This window comes from Psittacula echo (assembly GCF_963264785.1).
Source record: "Psittacula echo genome assembly, chromosome: 5".
Lineage (NCBI taxonomy): Eukaryota > Metazoa > Chordata > Aves > Psittaciformes > Psittacidae > Psittacula > Psittacula echo.
The window spans coordinates 43,866,868-43,882,133 of NC_137739.1; the positions used below are offsets into that span (position 1 = coordinate 43,866,868).

The 15,266-nt window shown below is 40.9% G+C and overlaps 1 protein-coding gene across 1 annotated transcript; it reads right to left on the reverse strand.

Moving 5' to 3' along the window:
* Positions 1-1,731: 1,731 nt before the first annotated feature.
* On the reverse strand, positions 1,732-14,708 carry FAM98B (family with sequence similarity 98 member B). Its single transcript, XM_080619410.1, has 8 exons — positions 14,556-14,708; positions 13,576-13,724; positions 12,639-12,773; positions 11,857-12,035; positions 8,472-8,552; positions 7,971-8,087; positions 3,826-3,993; positions 1,732-2,334 (listed from the first exon to the last, which is right to left on the reverse strand). The coding sequence occupies exons 1-8, from the start codon at positions 14,618-14,620 to the stop codon at positions 1,966-1,968; spliced, it is 1,263 nt and encodes a 420-aa protein (XP_080475536.1). The 5' UTR covers positions 14,621-14,708; the 3' UTR covers positions 1,732-1,965.
* Between the last annotated feature and the right edge of the window lie 558 nt (positions 14,709-15,266).

Sequence of the window (15,266 nt, forward strand, 5' to 3'; positions counted from 1 at the left end):
CTTGGGGTGTCTCCATAATGACTGCAGAGGCTGACAATGGTGTAGGCCAGAAAGGAGTGTGGAAGAAAACTGGCAAAGGAGCTGTATTGCTAGCAATTGGCTGAGGTTAAGCCATTATTTTAAGAGTTCATGTCCAAGCTAACATGTTCAAGCAAGGAAGACTCCTGCTCTTCTTTGTTAGGCACCTGCCTGTACCCTAAAGTATGGGTAAGTCCTTATTCTTTCACAAGCAGCATTCTCAAGCAGACTATGAACAAAGAGGAAATAATGGAAAGAAACTTTTGCCATTTATCTAGATTAAAATTTGAAATGAAAAGGTTGGTGATGGCTTATTAACAAAATCTGACACATGCTTATTAAAGTGATAATAATTTGATTTTGAACAGAGCTTCATATTCAAGCATAAAGCTGCTGATGAAACAGGTCATGCTGCACATATTCCTGAAGGTAAAATAATATCTGTCACGCAAACCAGATAGGGACAGCAATAGGAAATTTGGGCAGAAAGAACTTGTAACTGTAGAACATAAAAGCAGAATGAAATCCTGAAGTTCAACCTGCAGTTAAGCCAACCTGCAGAGAAGCCATACTCAAAGTGCTTCAAGGTTTCTGAGCTATGAAATCAACAGACATCCCCAAGTTACCAGATGCCTTCCTGAATATCTCCATAATAACATGCCCCTGAATACTGTCATGAGTGTATACTTGGGCATCATCTCCCTGTTCCACTCTGTACTCAGGAGTGGCCTCACAGTAGAGGAGGAGATCTAAAAGATGTTGGACAACAGAAACTGTCCTTCTCTTTAACTGACAGCTCTAAATTTAATTCTTGCCTACATGTATTTACAGCCATAATTGTAAGAAAGTTTACTCCTTATTCTAGAGTAACACTGTCTATGAGGGAGAAGGCACCCATACGATATCAAGACAAAAGTTTCTTTCAGGTTATCAGGCTAATTGGCTGGCAGAGTAAGAGAGTCACTGAGGAAGGGCAACTGCTGTATAAGATGTCTTATTAGCTGTACAATTGGTGTTTTCCAAACACAGAGCAAGTGGGAAGGAAAAAACAAAAAACCCCAAACAAAACAAAAGAGAGGGGGGAAAAAAACCCCCAAACCAGAATGAAAAGCCTTCTCAAGAAGCTCGCTTATTCAACCTTAATGTCTCAAGGCTAATTCAGAAGGAATATATAAATGAGCTCTTACCAGATATGATGCCTGCAGAAGTTTCCTGCCCAATCTGACCTTAAACTATTTTTATGCAACACCAATAAAATGGAAAACGGGTAAAATGAAAACAGACACTATCAATACTCACTATGTTTCTTTACAGTACACGCTCTGACCTACACTTCTCTCATATAGTTATTAACACACTAAACAACCCGATTTTATTTGTTTCTGAAGAGTATTAATTCAGAATGTTCTTTCATGTGAATTCTGGAAGAATAAGAAACCCAACAGAATAATTTTGACCAAAGCCTTAAGGATTTCACTATTTGGCATGAAAATTCGTTTACATGTCCCATACGAAAAGTAGATGAAGACAAAAAGCCTGAAAGCAGCATTCTACTTTTTCAAGTGTTTCCATCAGGTTCCTAGGCGTATTTTGATATTTCTACACAGAATTTTGGAGCAGGGGAGTGGACATGTGGCATGCAATAATTTGAGAAGCTTGAACATTAAATAACGTTTGTTTAGAAAGAGTTTTATTCAGTTTTTTGAGGCTTATTTTAAATAAAATTACATTAAAACCACCATATGAACAGTACGAAAAAAAGGACTTTAGTCATCACAGTTTAGTATAAAAGTTCGGTTCAGCTAACTAGAAGAATTCAATGACAACATCAGTTGGTGTAATGTTAATACTTAATTCTAACCTAAACCCAAGTTAACATTATCTAAATTCCTGACACCAGTAAACACCACCACTATATTTTGCCAGACTGTTAATATTTACACTATTTCAGTATCTTCGGTATCCTCCCCCTCCTCTGCTGCCATACGGATCACCATAGCCTCCCCTGCCACCATAACCTCCCCTGCCACTCTGGAAGCCACCTCCACCTCTTCCACCACCCCTGAAACCCCCACCTCCAAACCCTCCCCCACCTCCAAACCCTCCTCCGCCTCCAAAACCCCCCCCGCCTCCAAACCCCCCCCCGCCTCCTCTACCCCCTCCACCCCCCCAGTTGCCCCTTCCACCCCCACCTCCACCTCCCCAGGCACCTCTTCCACCACCTTCTTGTCTCTTTTGCCAAGGAGGCATTTCAGGAGGAGGTGGTTCAATCTCTGTTGGTCTGCCCCCACGGTCAGGTACTCTCCCCATCAGAACCTATAGGGAAAAATAGGTCATTTTAAGTTTAAAAAAATAGTAATAATTTGAAGGGATACAGGGTACTTCTCTATGCACAAAGACATGCTGCCTGCTCTCTACAGGAAATATGGTACCCTTGGTGTGGAACTTGACAGCAGAATCCCTATTTCCTGTCCTTGTAACTTGCCATAACACAACAGAACTCTGAAGTGATCCCATTTTGCCCCTGTAAAATTGCAGTAACTGCAGCTGGCTAGCTCATATCGCTTTTGTGAAATATTTATGAAGGAAATACATGCCACGTGAAGTATCAGTATTACAATAAACAATATACATAATTCATGTAATGCATATGAATATGTAATATATGTAATTCATGCAATATATATTCATATAGAGAAGACTCTTTATGATGCAGCTCTTCTACTTAGATTTCAAAGTTCAAGCTCAAACCTCATCAGCTACCAAAAACCATGAACTGGCAAATTGATACGCAACTCTGAAAGGAGCACCAGTTTGCCTTAGGTTAGAAACTACTCAACTCACTAGGGGCTGGAACAGAGTACACAAATGCTGAAGTAACACCTCCAAGAAAATTAAAACAAAAGGGATCTTGACTTTGGTGGATATTACCCAGTGTACAAAAACGGAGACTGGACAAACTTAAACAAAACATTAAGTTAAAGAACAAAAAGGTATCCATGGAGGTCTTTCTGTTGTCTCCGTATTTCCTAAACCTTCTGTGTAATGAATGTTTACATATGCTGGTCAGTCCCAGGCACTTCCATTAAAGTCCTCTCAAAAAAACTCCAAAACTTTCCCTGAGATCCTACAATAATTAAGAAATTTCAGTATTTCTGGGATCAAAACATATTAAAAGGTATCTAAATGAGGCACAAAACTTTGGAAAAATTCATAAGTAAAGTTTTAATAAAAATAGGCTTAGTCACCATTTGCATGGTGAAACTAATGCCATTACTCACAAGCTTCAGCTTTTATCATACACAAGAAAGCAGTACAGTGTTATTACTGTAGCTAAATCAAATAATTTTGCTTTGCAGCAAAATGACACTTCCACAGAAACTTCTATCATTAGAATATACTGATAAACTAAAGCTGCTGGTTTATGAACTGAAGGACATAATCCTGGCAACAGTAGCCCAGGAGCTGATACCAGAAAGACTAACACATATCCTTAACATGAGGCGTGCAGTTCCACTGAACTCAAAGAGGTCATTTACACATATGCACACACATATATCTCCCCATACTGCTCCTGCTCATCTAGACTACTTTTTCACCCTGTGGCATGACTGAATGTGTAATAACATAAGAAAAGAAGTTGCCGCAATGGTTAGTGGAATGCTGGAAACCTTCCTTTCTTAAAGCACCAGATATCTTACAGAAAGAAATGAAAGTATTAAGCAAAGAGTGTAATTCCAGAATGACTATTGACAGGTCTGTAAACTCCCATGTCCTTGTATCACATCCCAGAAAGAAAAAGCATACCTTGTTGATTGCACAGACTGTATTTTCTCGTGTTGATCCACTACTTGTTCTTATGATCTTCGACAAATCTTCTCGAGCAGCAAGAAGGTGAGCTAACGTAATAGTTGACTTTGGAGATAATGCATAGCGCTTGGGCTGATAGATTCGTGCTATATCATCTGTTTTTACCTAAATGATAAAAATCAAACACAACTTATTTGCTAGGCATAAAATACGCAAACACGTGTACCGTAAACCATGAACTGGTCTCAGCTTCAATCTGAACACAGGGTGGAATGCCTGAAAATCTAGGTTATCTTACAAAATATACTGCCAGTTGTTACCAATTCCCTTCATACTGATGAAACTATTGTACAAATAATCCTGCTGATGTTTAATTGATGCTGAAATTAACACCATTACAAAGGAAACTCTCCTATCCACTGTCATCAGATTCTTTAATGTTTTCCAACACATCTAAAGTCTAAAATTTACGTAAAAGTCCAAACTGCCCTCTTAAGAGCTTTACACAGCCGTATTTAACAGATCACTTCTAAATGTGATGAGAACAGAGCAGCTTCAAAGTAAGATCAATTTGTAGAAAAAAACCTAATTGTATCAATTCAGCAGAACACTTGTGCAAGCCATGAAAAAGTGAAGACTGAGAAGGGGAAAAAGTGAGGCTTTTTCCAAACACACCTTGATGTTTCATTTGTTTAACAAACAAGAAAAATAAATACACTCCTGGGGACATCTAGAGTGATCTTGAGAGTAAAACTGGATCTTGGAGGACCAGACAACAGGTGCTGTTCCTTTACTTGACTGTTTTGCTAGGCAATTACTACACCATTTATGGATCCATTTCAGTCTGCAAACTTATATCTTTTAGGGACTGAACAAGTTAAAAAAAAGAATCTAAACTATAGCACACACAAAAGAATGCCACAGCATCTGTCCTGGTTTAGCAGTAGCAGTCATTTTTTCTCCTTCTTAGTAGCTGGTGCAGCACTGTGGTTTTGACTTTCAGCCTGGGAATAATACTGATAAAGCCAATGTTTTTGGTTGCTGGTCCAAGGACTTTGTGAGTCTCATGCTCTGCCAGGGCGGAGAAGAAGCCAGGAGGAAGCAGGGACAGGACACCTGACCCAAACTAGCCAAAGAGGTATTCCATACCACAGCACGTCATGCCAGGAGGTAGAACTGAGAGTTATCTGGAAGGGTTGGAACGCTGCTGGGTGGTGGAGTTATCAGTCGGCGGGGTGGGGGTGAGGTACCGGTTGGTGAGCGGTTGTATTCTCCTCGTTATTTCCTTTATCATTATTGGTGGTAGCAGTAGTGATCTGTGTTTTACCTTAGTTACTAAATTGTTCTTATCTCAACCCGTGGGAGTTGCATTCTTTTGATTCTCCTCCCAATCCCTCCAGAAGTGGAGGGAAGAAAGGGGGGGGGAGGGGGAAGTAGACTGCGTGGTTCTGATTTACTGCCTGAGCTTAAACCACAACAGCATCAAAAGCAGATAAAGGTATCAACACCTATTTAATGGCGGGAAAAAAGGCAAGTTAACAACTAAACTGAAAAAAGAGAACAATTTGCCTCTTGGCTTAAAAAAAAAATAAATCTGAACTGCATCAATGCCAAAATATTTTCAATCCCAAAACCTTCTTGGAGAAGTTATAATAAAATATTTTGACAATAAGGAAAAAAGATTTAAAATCGTACGTAATTTTGGATTAATATTTCACCTGGTTATTTCTGTAACTGCATACTATTTCACATCAACAGTCAAGATAGGAAAATGAATCATCCTACTACTCCATCATCATTAAAAATTTAAACTATTGTTCTATTGCAAAAGTGTATTCTTTTTCACATTGTTTGAATGGAGTAAGATCAAATGACTTAAAATTTTCGCCTAAGTTAGTCATGAGTTAACACCAACTACATTTCAGAACTACACTTTAAATTTTAAAATATATAGTTGCATTGGTACAGCTATAAGGAAGTTACACTCAGGGGGACCTGTCCTGGCTTCTGTAAGCTAAATGTCCTCCTATTCCTTTCCTGCAGCATAAAAGCATTCACAAACCCTGCAGAAAATAGTAAGCCATTCCAAAGCAGCACAGCAGCATCCAGACTCCTGTCTTCTAGTGAACTACTTAGTGAGCTTCATGAAAACAATTCTGTCTGCAAGTGTCAACGACAAATTGCGACACCAGAAAGACTAGTAACAATACATACTTTCAGTAAGCTTTTGAAGTTTTAAGACATCCATCTTAAGCTTTCTACACCAACCTTTTGAAGGAAAGTTGATCTTGCAGCTCATGAGCAAAAACATTGGCCTTCAGCTTTCCACATGTATATTCATCAAATTACAAACCTTTTGTATCCTATCTCCCCACTCTCTTGAATAGAAACAATATATATGTATAGCTCAAAAAGATCAAACTGGTTAAATCATGACCGTTTTTTAATATACAGAGTGCTACAAACAAATGAAATTATCACAATTAAAATTATACCAACAGAGAAAATCCAGTGATTCAGAATTTTTAGCCATCTGAAGGATTACAATTGTGTGCTTTTCTCATGAGCAGCTATTTAAATAACCTGTTCAACTGACCATCTGTAGTATGTAGTAGTAGTATGACCATCCAGTAGATCTGAATCCAAGACAGGCAGCAACCACTGTAATCTCACTGACTTTATGGGCAGTGACTCTTTGCACCCAGTTTATGCTAAGGCCCAGTGTTTATATTCCTTTTGCATCTGCACGAGAAATGCTGAGGATCCTTCCCAATTTACTTGATTGAAGGGTGAATATAGGAAATGAAAAGGGGAGATGTGAACTTACTAAAGTGAGAAGTCCCAGCAGAGGATGCTAAAATTTATAATTGTGAAGCTATAAACAGATGGGTGGACCACTCGGTGGATAAAGAACTGGCTGGATGGCCACACGCAAAGAGTTGTGGTCAATGGCTCAATGTCCGGCTGGAGACCAGTAACGAGTGGTGTCCCTCAGGGATGGGTGCTGGGACCGGTCTTGTTCAACATCTTTGTCGGTGACATGGACAGTGGGATTGAGTGCACCCTCAGCAAGTTTGCCGATGACACCAAGCTGTGTGGTTCAGTTGATACGCCGGAGGGAAGGGATGCCATCCAGAGGGACCTTGACACACTTGTGAGGTGGGCTGATGCCAACCTTATGAAGTTTAACCATGCCAAGTGCAAGCTCGTACACTTGGGTCGGAGCAATCCCAGGCACAGCTACAGGATGGGCAGAGAAGAAATTCAGAGCAGCCCTGCAGAGAAGGACTTGGGGGTGTTGGTCGATGAGAAAATGAACATGAGCCAGCAGTGTGCGCTCGCAGCCCAGAAAGCCAACCGTATCCTGGACTGCATCAAAAGGAGCGTGACCAGCAGGTCGAAGGAGGTGATCCTGCCCCTCTACTCTGCTCTCGTGAGACCTCACTTGGAGTATTGTGTGCAGTTCTGGTGTCCTCAACATAAAAAGGACATGGAACTATTGGAACAAGTCCAGAGGAGGGCCACAAGGATGACCAGGGGACTGGAGCACCTCCCGTATGAAGACAGGCTGAGAAAGTTGGGGCTGTTCAGCCTGGAGAAGAGAAGGCTGCGTGGAGACCTCATAGCAGCCTTCCAGTACCTGAACGGGGCCTACAAGGATGGTGGGGAGGGACTATTCATCAGGGACTGTAGTCATAAGACAAGGAGTAACGGGTTCAAACTTAAACAGGGGAAGTTTAGATTGGATATAAGGAAGAAATTCTTTACTGAGAGGGTGGTGAGGCACTGGAATGGGTTGCCCAGGGAGGTTGTGAATGCTCCATCCTTGGCGGTGTTCAAGGCCAGGTTGGATGAGGCCTTGGGTGACATGGTTTAGTGTGGGGTGTCCCTGCCTATGGCAGGGGGGTTGGAACTAGATGATCTTAAGGTCCTTTCCAACCCTAACTATTCTATGATTCTATGATCTAGTCAAATCCTTCTCCTTCCAGGACTTGGATGTTATAACCACTGATGAGAAACTGGTTGGAAAGAAAACAACAGTAATGGAAGTGTATTTACATAGTATGTACCATTCAGTAGGAAGATCTGGGGAACTGTAGCAGACTCCTACGTACAGGAAGCAAAAAATTCATCCAGCTTACCTTTGCTCTGTCAGACCAGCCAAAAGACTGTACTGTCACATCCAGCCTCTTCATTAACATGCGTCGGCGACATTCATACTCACTCCGAAGAGCATCATTGATTTTTTCCAATCTTTCCTGCAGTGTTATAATAAAAATTCAAACATTCAAATCTATAAAGTTATAGAAGTCAATTTAAAGTTAACCCCACTCAGCAACTGAGATGTCAATCCCCAGATGATCACTATGAACTACATAAAATTTGAGATGCACTTGTGTACTGCTACAGTAGTATGTGCATACAAAATATTTTGAAAGTGGATGAATCCACAGAAAGTCTGGTTTATAACATTAATTCGCAAAGTATCTGATTAGCATCATTAGTATTTAGCAATTGAATTTTAGTGTTAATATTCAGCAATAGACCACTGATTGTAAAATGGACAAAGTTAGATGAGGCCATAAGCATTAATTTTGACATCCCATTAAATACAGAAAAGATATTGAGAGACTTTTATTTACCACTTGTTCAGAATTCAGAGGTTTTGTTAGTAGTGACTTCCCCACATGGTTATTTTGAACTTTTGAGAGAATATCCTTTATCTGAAACAAAACACACACTTCTTCTCAGAACACAAATTATACTTCTGTTTATTCCAGCACAACTTGCAGTAATCACAATCTGCTACTCTAAGATCAAATATAGCACACTTTTTTAGCAGACTCATAAAACCAGATACAGTTCTTCTGGCTTACCCATGACAAAAAGATTTCCTGAATACTTTTACTGCATGACTAACCTCCGTACAAAAATATTTTACAGCACACCACTTTTCCCATTTATAATAGAAAAATATGTATATGGCAAATTTATCAAGTGCATACAGGCATAAGGGCTAGTTAAATTAATCATTTTACTTATTATTAAGTGTTGTACCTGCAACTAAGAAAATGTAACAACTGGAAGCTAAGAGTTCTGTTGCCAAATGCTAGACTTGGCTACAAAGTTCTGGGGATGGGTGCTAATAAGAAAGGCAGGAGATATGACAGGTATACAGTCAGTCTCTCTCTTCTTTCTCCTAATCCTGTGATTGCTTCCATTTAACACCAGGTTTAAGACCTTTGCATTCACCCCAAATCAGCATTGCTTATATTTCTTCCATTAGTTTTTGCCCTCAGAAATTAGGGATGAGATGTGCTCTCTCTTCCTGCCTTCCAAACTCCACTGCATTCTCCTCTTCCATTACAAGAAACCTCTACATCCTTTTCTTGAAGGAACTTCCTTTGCACAGCTCTTCTCCAGGGTTCTGACTTGTCTGTCTTCTAAATGCAGCCAACTTGTTCTGCTTTTAGTGAAGTGTGTACACGATGCCTCTCATAATTTACTTCAAAATTTCAATGCATCCAAGCACATAACATACTTGAATTTAGATAAGTATCTGAAGAATCAGAACCTGGAGCAATATAGTTAGATCAGCATGACAGCAAGAGATTAAGAAATAAGTAATTACTAGAGAAGGAATAAACAGCAAATGAATTAAAAGTCCTATATAGGCAAGAGGTGTCTATCCATATACCATTAAGGTCAGCAAAATAAAGTCAAAGGTTCTAATGAGTTGAAGAGAAGAATCTATTCAAAATGACATTGGCTTCTAGGACAAAACAACCCAGCAAAGCCAAAACAAATACTTGATGTAATTTATAGCTATTGAGTGAGAGAAAATTTGGAAACCAGTGATGCTGAATACTGTGTAGAGATTAGAATTATTGCAAGTTTAGCTGCAAGGGCAGCTAAGAGGTAAATACAACACTGCGCTCCACATACAAAAAAGCCACACATTCTGTCATCACAAGATGATCACAGTTAAAAGACCTAACTCAGCACTGCATACTCCTGAATGCCACAAACTGAAAAATGAAAGGAAGTTTAGAGAAAATAATTAGGGAAAAGAATCAGTGAATATCAGAACTAGAAGAAACTAGACCAGCTAAATGAAACAATCCTTTATTGACTGGGAAACTGCCTCCAAATTTCTCCAACCTTTCTCTCCAAGTTAAAGAGGATACCTATGTAATTTTACCCAGTAACAGGTTTATTAATCAAGTAATATTTAAGGAGGAGTCTTCTCACTGATGAACTGGTCTACGTTAATGTTTGTGACACACTATAAGGTCATACCCAGATTACTGAATCTCCACCTCACTCCCCTACTCCCCTCAGCAGAAATCTGAGGACATATCCTACAACTATAATGATGAAATAGACTGAGCTGCCTTATAGCTGCAGAATACATTGTCCAGCCTTGACTGATGACAGGGCTATGAACACAAGAGCTCTGACATACCCGTCTGCCAGAGGACAAGAATACAACTGATATGAGAATCTATGCTATAACCCACATTCCTAAACGCAACAGTTGCCCTAGATTAAGCATCATAAGCACAAGTTCAAAGAAAAGACACCATTGCAACCCAGAAAGAAGCTACTTCCTTGTAGTGGGAACAATACAAAAGGATTGTCCAGGTAAGACAGCAGTGAAAACCTACTCAGAAAAATGCAAAACAAATTGTAACAGCAAAGTCATCTTAAAGTTCTCACACACTCAGCTGTAAAAAGCAAACCAATTAAATGCTAGATGGAGACAAATATACTTGACTATTTGACCTTCTGTATAATCCATGCCCATGGTAACATAAAATATTTAAGGGATTGCTTTGGAAGTTCACATGCTCTCTAAAAATAGTTTAAGAACAAAACAGTTACTGGATTTGTTTGATACAAAAATATTTACTTCAAAATCTGCTGTATAAAAATATAGTAATTCTTGCTGTCCTGACATTTTAATCCTCACAAAACAGTACTAGAATTGTTTCCTCATCCTTTAAAAAAATTTAATGGCTATAAAGATTAGAACTAAATACATCAAGCACAGTTAATAGTGCAGGAACACACATCTTCACCACCACCTGGATGCTGCTTTTCATAAATGAATCTATTAAAGGTACAGTTTTGTCACACTAAAGTCCTACAGACATAAGAAAACCATGCAAGTAACAGGCCCTCTCCCCCAAACCTCTAAATATTCAACTGCCCCCTGGCTGAGGAGGAGGAAGGAAAAGGCAGCATAATCATGCAAAAATTTTACTCAGCAGCACAGAGAGATTCATTCCATGTATCTCCCATAATTCTTAAAGGGGATCGGTCACCCACTCTCTCCACAAATACTAGGGAGAAATAAAGAGCAAAACTTTTAAGCTGCCTGACAGAGAAGATAAATTCCATCCCAAGAGCCTATTTACATTCTGCAATGAGGAAGTCAGATTAAGGATTGCATCTGTGAAATGAATTAGAAACTGGTGGGACCTGAAAGATACTGAAAAAGCTATCCTGTTGAATAAAGCTTAAATTGGCTTATTCTCTGGCTGCCAGTAAGTCAAGCATTTTCATCCTCTTCTGCAACTTAAGGAAATGGCACTGTCAAGTCAACGCCTCCAAGTAAGAAGGTCATACGCTAAAAAGCAAAAATTTAAGTTCTCAACATTAAATTAAAATACATCCCAGAAACAACTACAGGTATATAAATGCACAATCAGTTATTGCCCAAAGTCTTCTGCTTGCTGCAGCACATTTGAATGGGTAACATGAAAACTATGTTACTTCAACTCATGCCTTAAATTTGCTCAGCGAAGTATACCTCACCAGGTACATCACATCCTCAGGGAAATGCTGAAATACTTCACCTCATAAACAAAACAGTTAAACACTAAGCTTGCTTTCAGAATAAGAATTCCTCTACACTTGTCAGATAGGGCTTTTGTGGATTAGACTGTTGGGCCCTTAAAGAAGAATGCTTTCAGAAATAATGCTTACAATTTAACAATTGAGAGAACACATAAAAGCCCATACCTTTTGTTCCACATTGGTTAACAAGGGAGGAATTTCAGAAGATGAGGAGTTTGGCAGGCCCAGTGCATCACAAACAGCTTGCACTTCCTGGTAAATTTCATTGTGTTTTTCCAAATGAGAGCCTTTCATTTTCTTGTTGTGCAGTATTTTTAAAGCCTGAAGTTCTGTACTTAGAAATACTAGAGAGAAAAGCATCATAATGGCAGATTTAAAGACACATGAATATTTCTGCATCCACATTCCCATACACAAATACAACTATACATTTATAAGACAACCCTGATGAAAAGGAGACTCTCAGTTCTCCCCTGGACAGGTCAGTATCAGTTTTCTTTTCCTTAGCTAGTTTTGTATTATCCCACTGGTTCCTGCTGCTACTCCTTTGTCCAAGTCCATCTTAAACCTAAACTTTACTTTTCTCAATCATGCACTTTCAAATCAGAAAGCATTTCCTTTTAGGATGTCCAGACACTTCTCAGAAACACAAGAAGCAAGGTCTCAGTTTCAGCAGAGCTGGAACTGGATCAGGAGAGGGATGTGGCCTCAGCAGATTGAACCATACTTTACAAATAAAGTTTAATTTCTACTAAAATAGTTTCCTAATAGTTTTCTATTTTCCATTTCTGCACAAGTGAGCTGATGCATGCTCAGCTAGGTTGTATAACTGTACACACATACTTAGATACATATAAAGCACTACTTAATGTAATTGTAGAATAACAACAGAGCATGCACATACAATACTGTATTCTAAGTGGGAATAAAAAATGCTTATAACTTACAGAGGAGTTTAAGACAATCTTCTTTTTCTCTTAATCTGTCCTTGATGTCTCCAGATATAAGTGATGAATATGGACAAGCCATTTCTCTCAGAAAGCCACTAATCTCAAGCTGGAAGCTCTCTATATCTTTATCACCTATGGGAATAAACAAGTGCAAAGCTTTGAACAAGGTGGTGATGCCACAACAGTCTTCGAAGACTGATGCGCAGCTGAACATCACTATGAAGTGAAGAGCTTACATCACAAAGCAGCATATCAATGTACTTAATTTTTTGATGAACAAGTTTTAGGAGTCATGAACCCATTATTTCCAAAGGTTGTTTTTAGTTTTACTACTTTTTATGTGAAAACACAGTCAACACCAAATCTTATCCAAGTTCTAGTACTCAAAAAAAATCAGGTAGCGGTAACATGCAACTCGAGTATCCACACACAGTGCTGAAAGGAACACTGCACTGGACCAAGTAGCTGAAAATATTAGGCAGTGGAATTTAAGCCATCAAAATCCCTGGAAGTCTCAAGGCCAGGATAGATGAGACTTTGAGCAAGCTGGCCTAGTAGAAGGTGTTCCTGCCAGTGGCAAGGGGGTTAGAACCAGATGATCTTTAAGGTCTCTTCCAACAATGATTCCATTAAAATATGATTACATAAAACAACTACTCAAGGATGCATGAATGTACTTTTTGTATTTACGAAAATCTAAAAAAAAAAAAAAAACAAACCAAAAAACCAAACCACAAGCATCTTTTTTCTTTTGAAAGAAACTTCACAAAACAAGACTTAATCTATGAGCCACATCCATGCAAATATAAGCCTGTTTGACTACCCTTTCTCTACCTGCTAAACTTCAACATTGTAAATTCATTATCAGCTGAACAATATGGGCCTAAACCCACTGAGCAAATACTAAACTGCTTTAATAAATTAAAACACACACCATCTGCTGCAGTGATGCTTTCTTCCATATTACAAAGTGACTTTATTTGGGAACCTAACCAAACACAAAGCTCAAAAAACTCTGGTGAAGACAATCCATTTTCTGCTGCTTTGTTCAGGGCTCCCTCCTCCAAGAGAGGACCAGTGTACCTGCAGAGAGAGATACACGTTACTGATATGAAACCAGTTTACCATAAAATATATATGTTTTAAAACCATTTTGCCACAAGCTGATTAGTAACTATACTGGAAGTAATTACTCTTTTTAAGTTACTTTTATCACCACTCATTTATTGATCTATTTTAAAAAAAAATAGATCAATAAATGAGTGGTGAACAAAACGGTCTGTCGGACAACAGGATGCAGGCATCCGCACGTATCATGTGTTCGTGAAAACAGTTTCATGTCTCAGCATATGCTGAACAGACAAGAGTTCGAGTGTTTAGTCAAACAAATTTCCCTACAACATTATCTTGGTGATGTACTTTTGGGACAACACTGTCAACACGATAACAGAAAACTGAACTCAATTTTACATTGTTTCTGCTCTGTTCTACCTGTAGCAGTACTTCGCGGCGGGCTGAAGCTGGGCGGACAGTGGGAGGCCCGGCCTCCGCGCCGTGAGTAGACACGGCCGCTTTCAAAGCCCCCCGGGCACCCCAGCAAACACCCGTCCAGACGCGTTTCCTTCGCCTAACCCCCATTACAACCAGGGTAAGCCGAACGCTCATGCTGTGACCCCGATCCCGGGAGAGGCTAAAGGCCCAGCCACTGCCGCCATCGGGCCTCCCTTGGCACACGCCGGAACTCGAAGCCCGTTCCTCTGCCGCACGCAGCACTCCTCCGCCCCCCGACCCGGGCCCGACCTCCTCCCCGATGCGAGGGGTCCCCGCTCTGTGCCCGGCAGAGCAGCGAGGCGGCGGGGTCCCCTCGGCCTCCCTCCCCGCAAAGGTGGGGGTGCCGCGGCTCCCCCCGATTACCCCAGGGCCTCCAGCGCGTCCAAAATGTCGCATTCCATCTTCACGGCGGGCGCCAGCTCCTTCATTCCGGTACCACGATTCGGGCTCGCCGCCGCCCTCCGCGCGGCGTTGTGCCCGGCTCAAACCAGCCCTCCGCAAACGTGCGCCCGCCGTTGCGTTCCGCTGCCGCCGCGGGCCCCAGGCCCGGCAGGAGGCCCAGGGCTGACCCCGCCCGTTCTCCCTGCGGCTGTCCCTGCTCTGAGGGGCTGCAGAGCCGCCCGATGCTTCCGAGTCGCACGCAGCTGGAGATGACCTGCCAGGCATGCCGGCCCTTGCATTCTTGCATCAGTGAGGAGCGCCCAAGCCCCCTCACCCTTCCCTGGCTGAGTTGGTCTGGCCTTGCGGCTGTCCCTGTTACCCTGCTCCGGTTTTGGCCCCAAGCTCACCCGACACCTACCCCCCACCGCCAGGGGTTTTATGTGGATAAAACAAGGTTTCTAGGCCTGGACCACTCCAGTGTTTCTGGTCTCTCTCTGAATTTCGAACTGTGAAACTGCCCGAGGTGGTGCAGACCACGACTGCGAGGCCCCTGTAGCCCCAGTTTTGAACTCTGGGGACCAGCTCCCAGAGCCTGGTTGAGGTTAAAATTCAGATTGTTTATGATATTTTTGATATATTACGGAGGGAAGCTGGGGTAGGGGGGTTGTGTTGCACAAACACAGGCGTGTACAG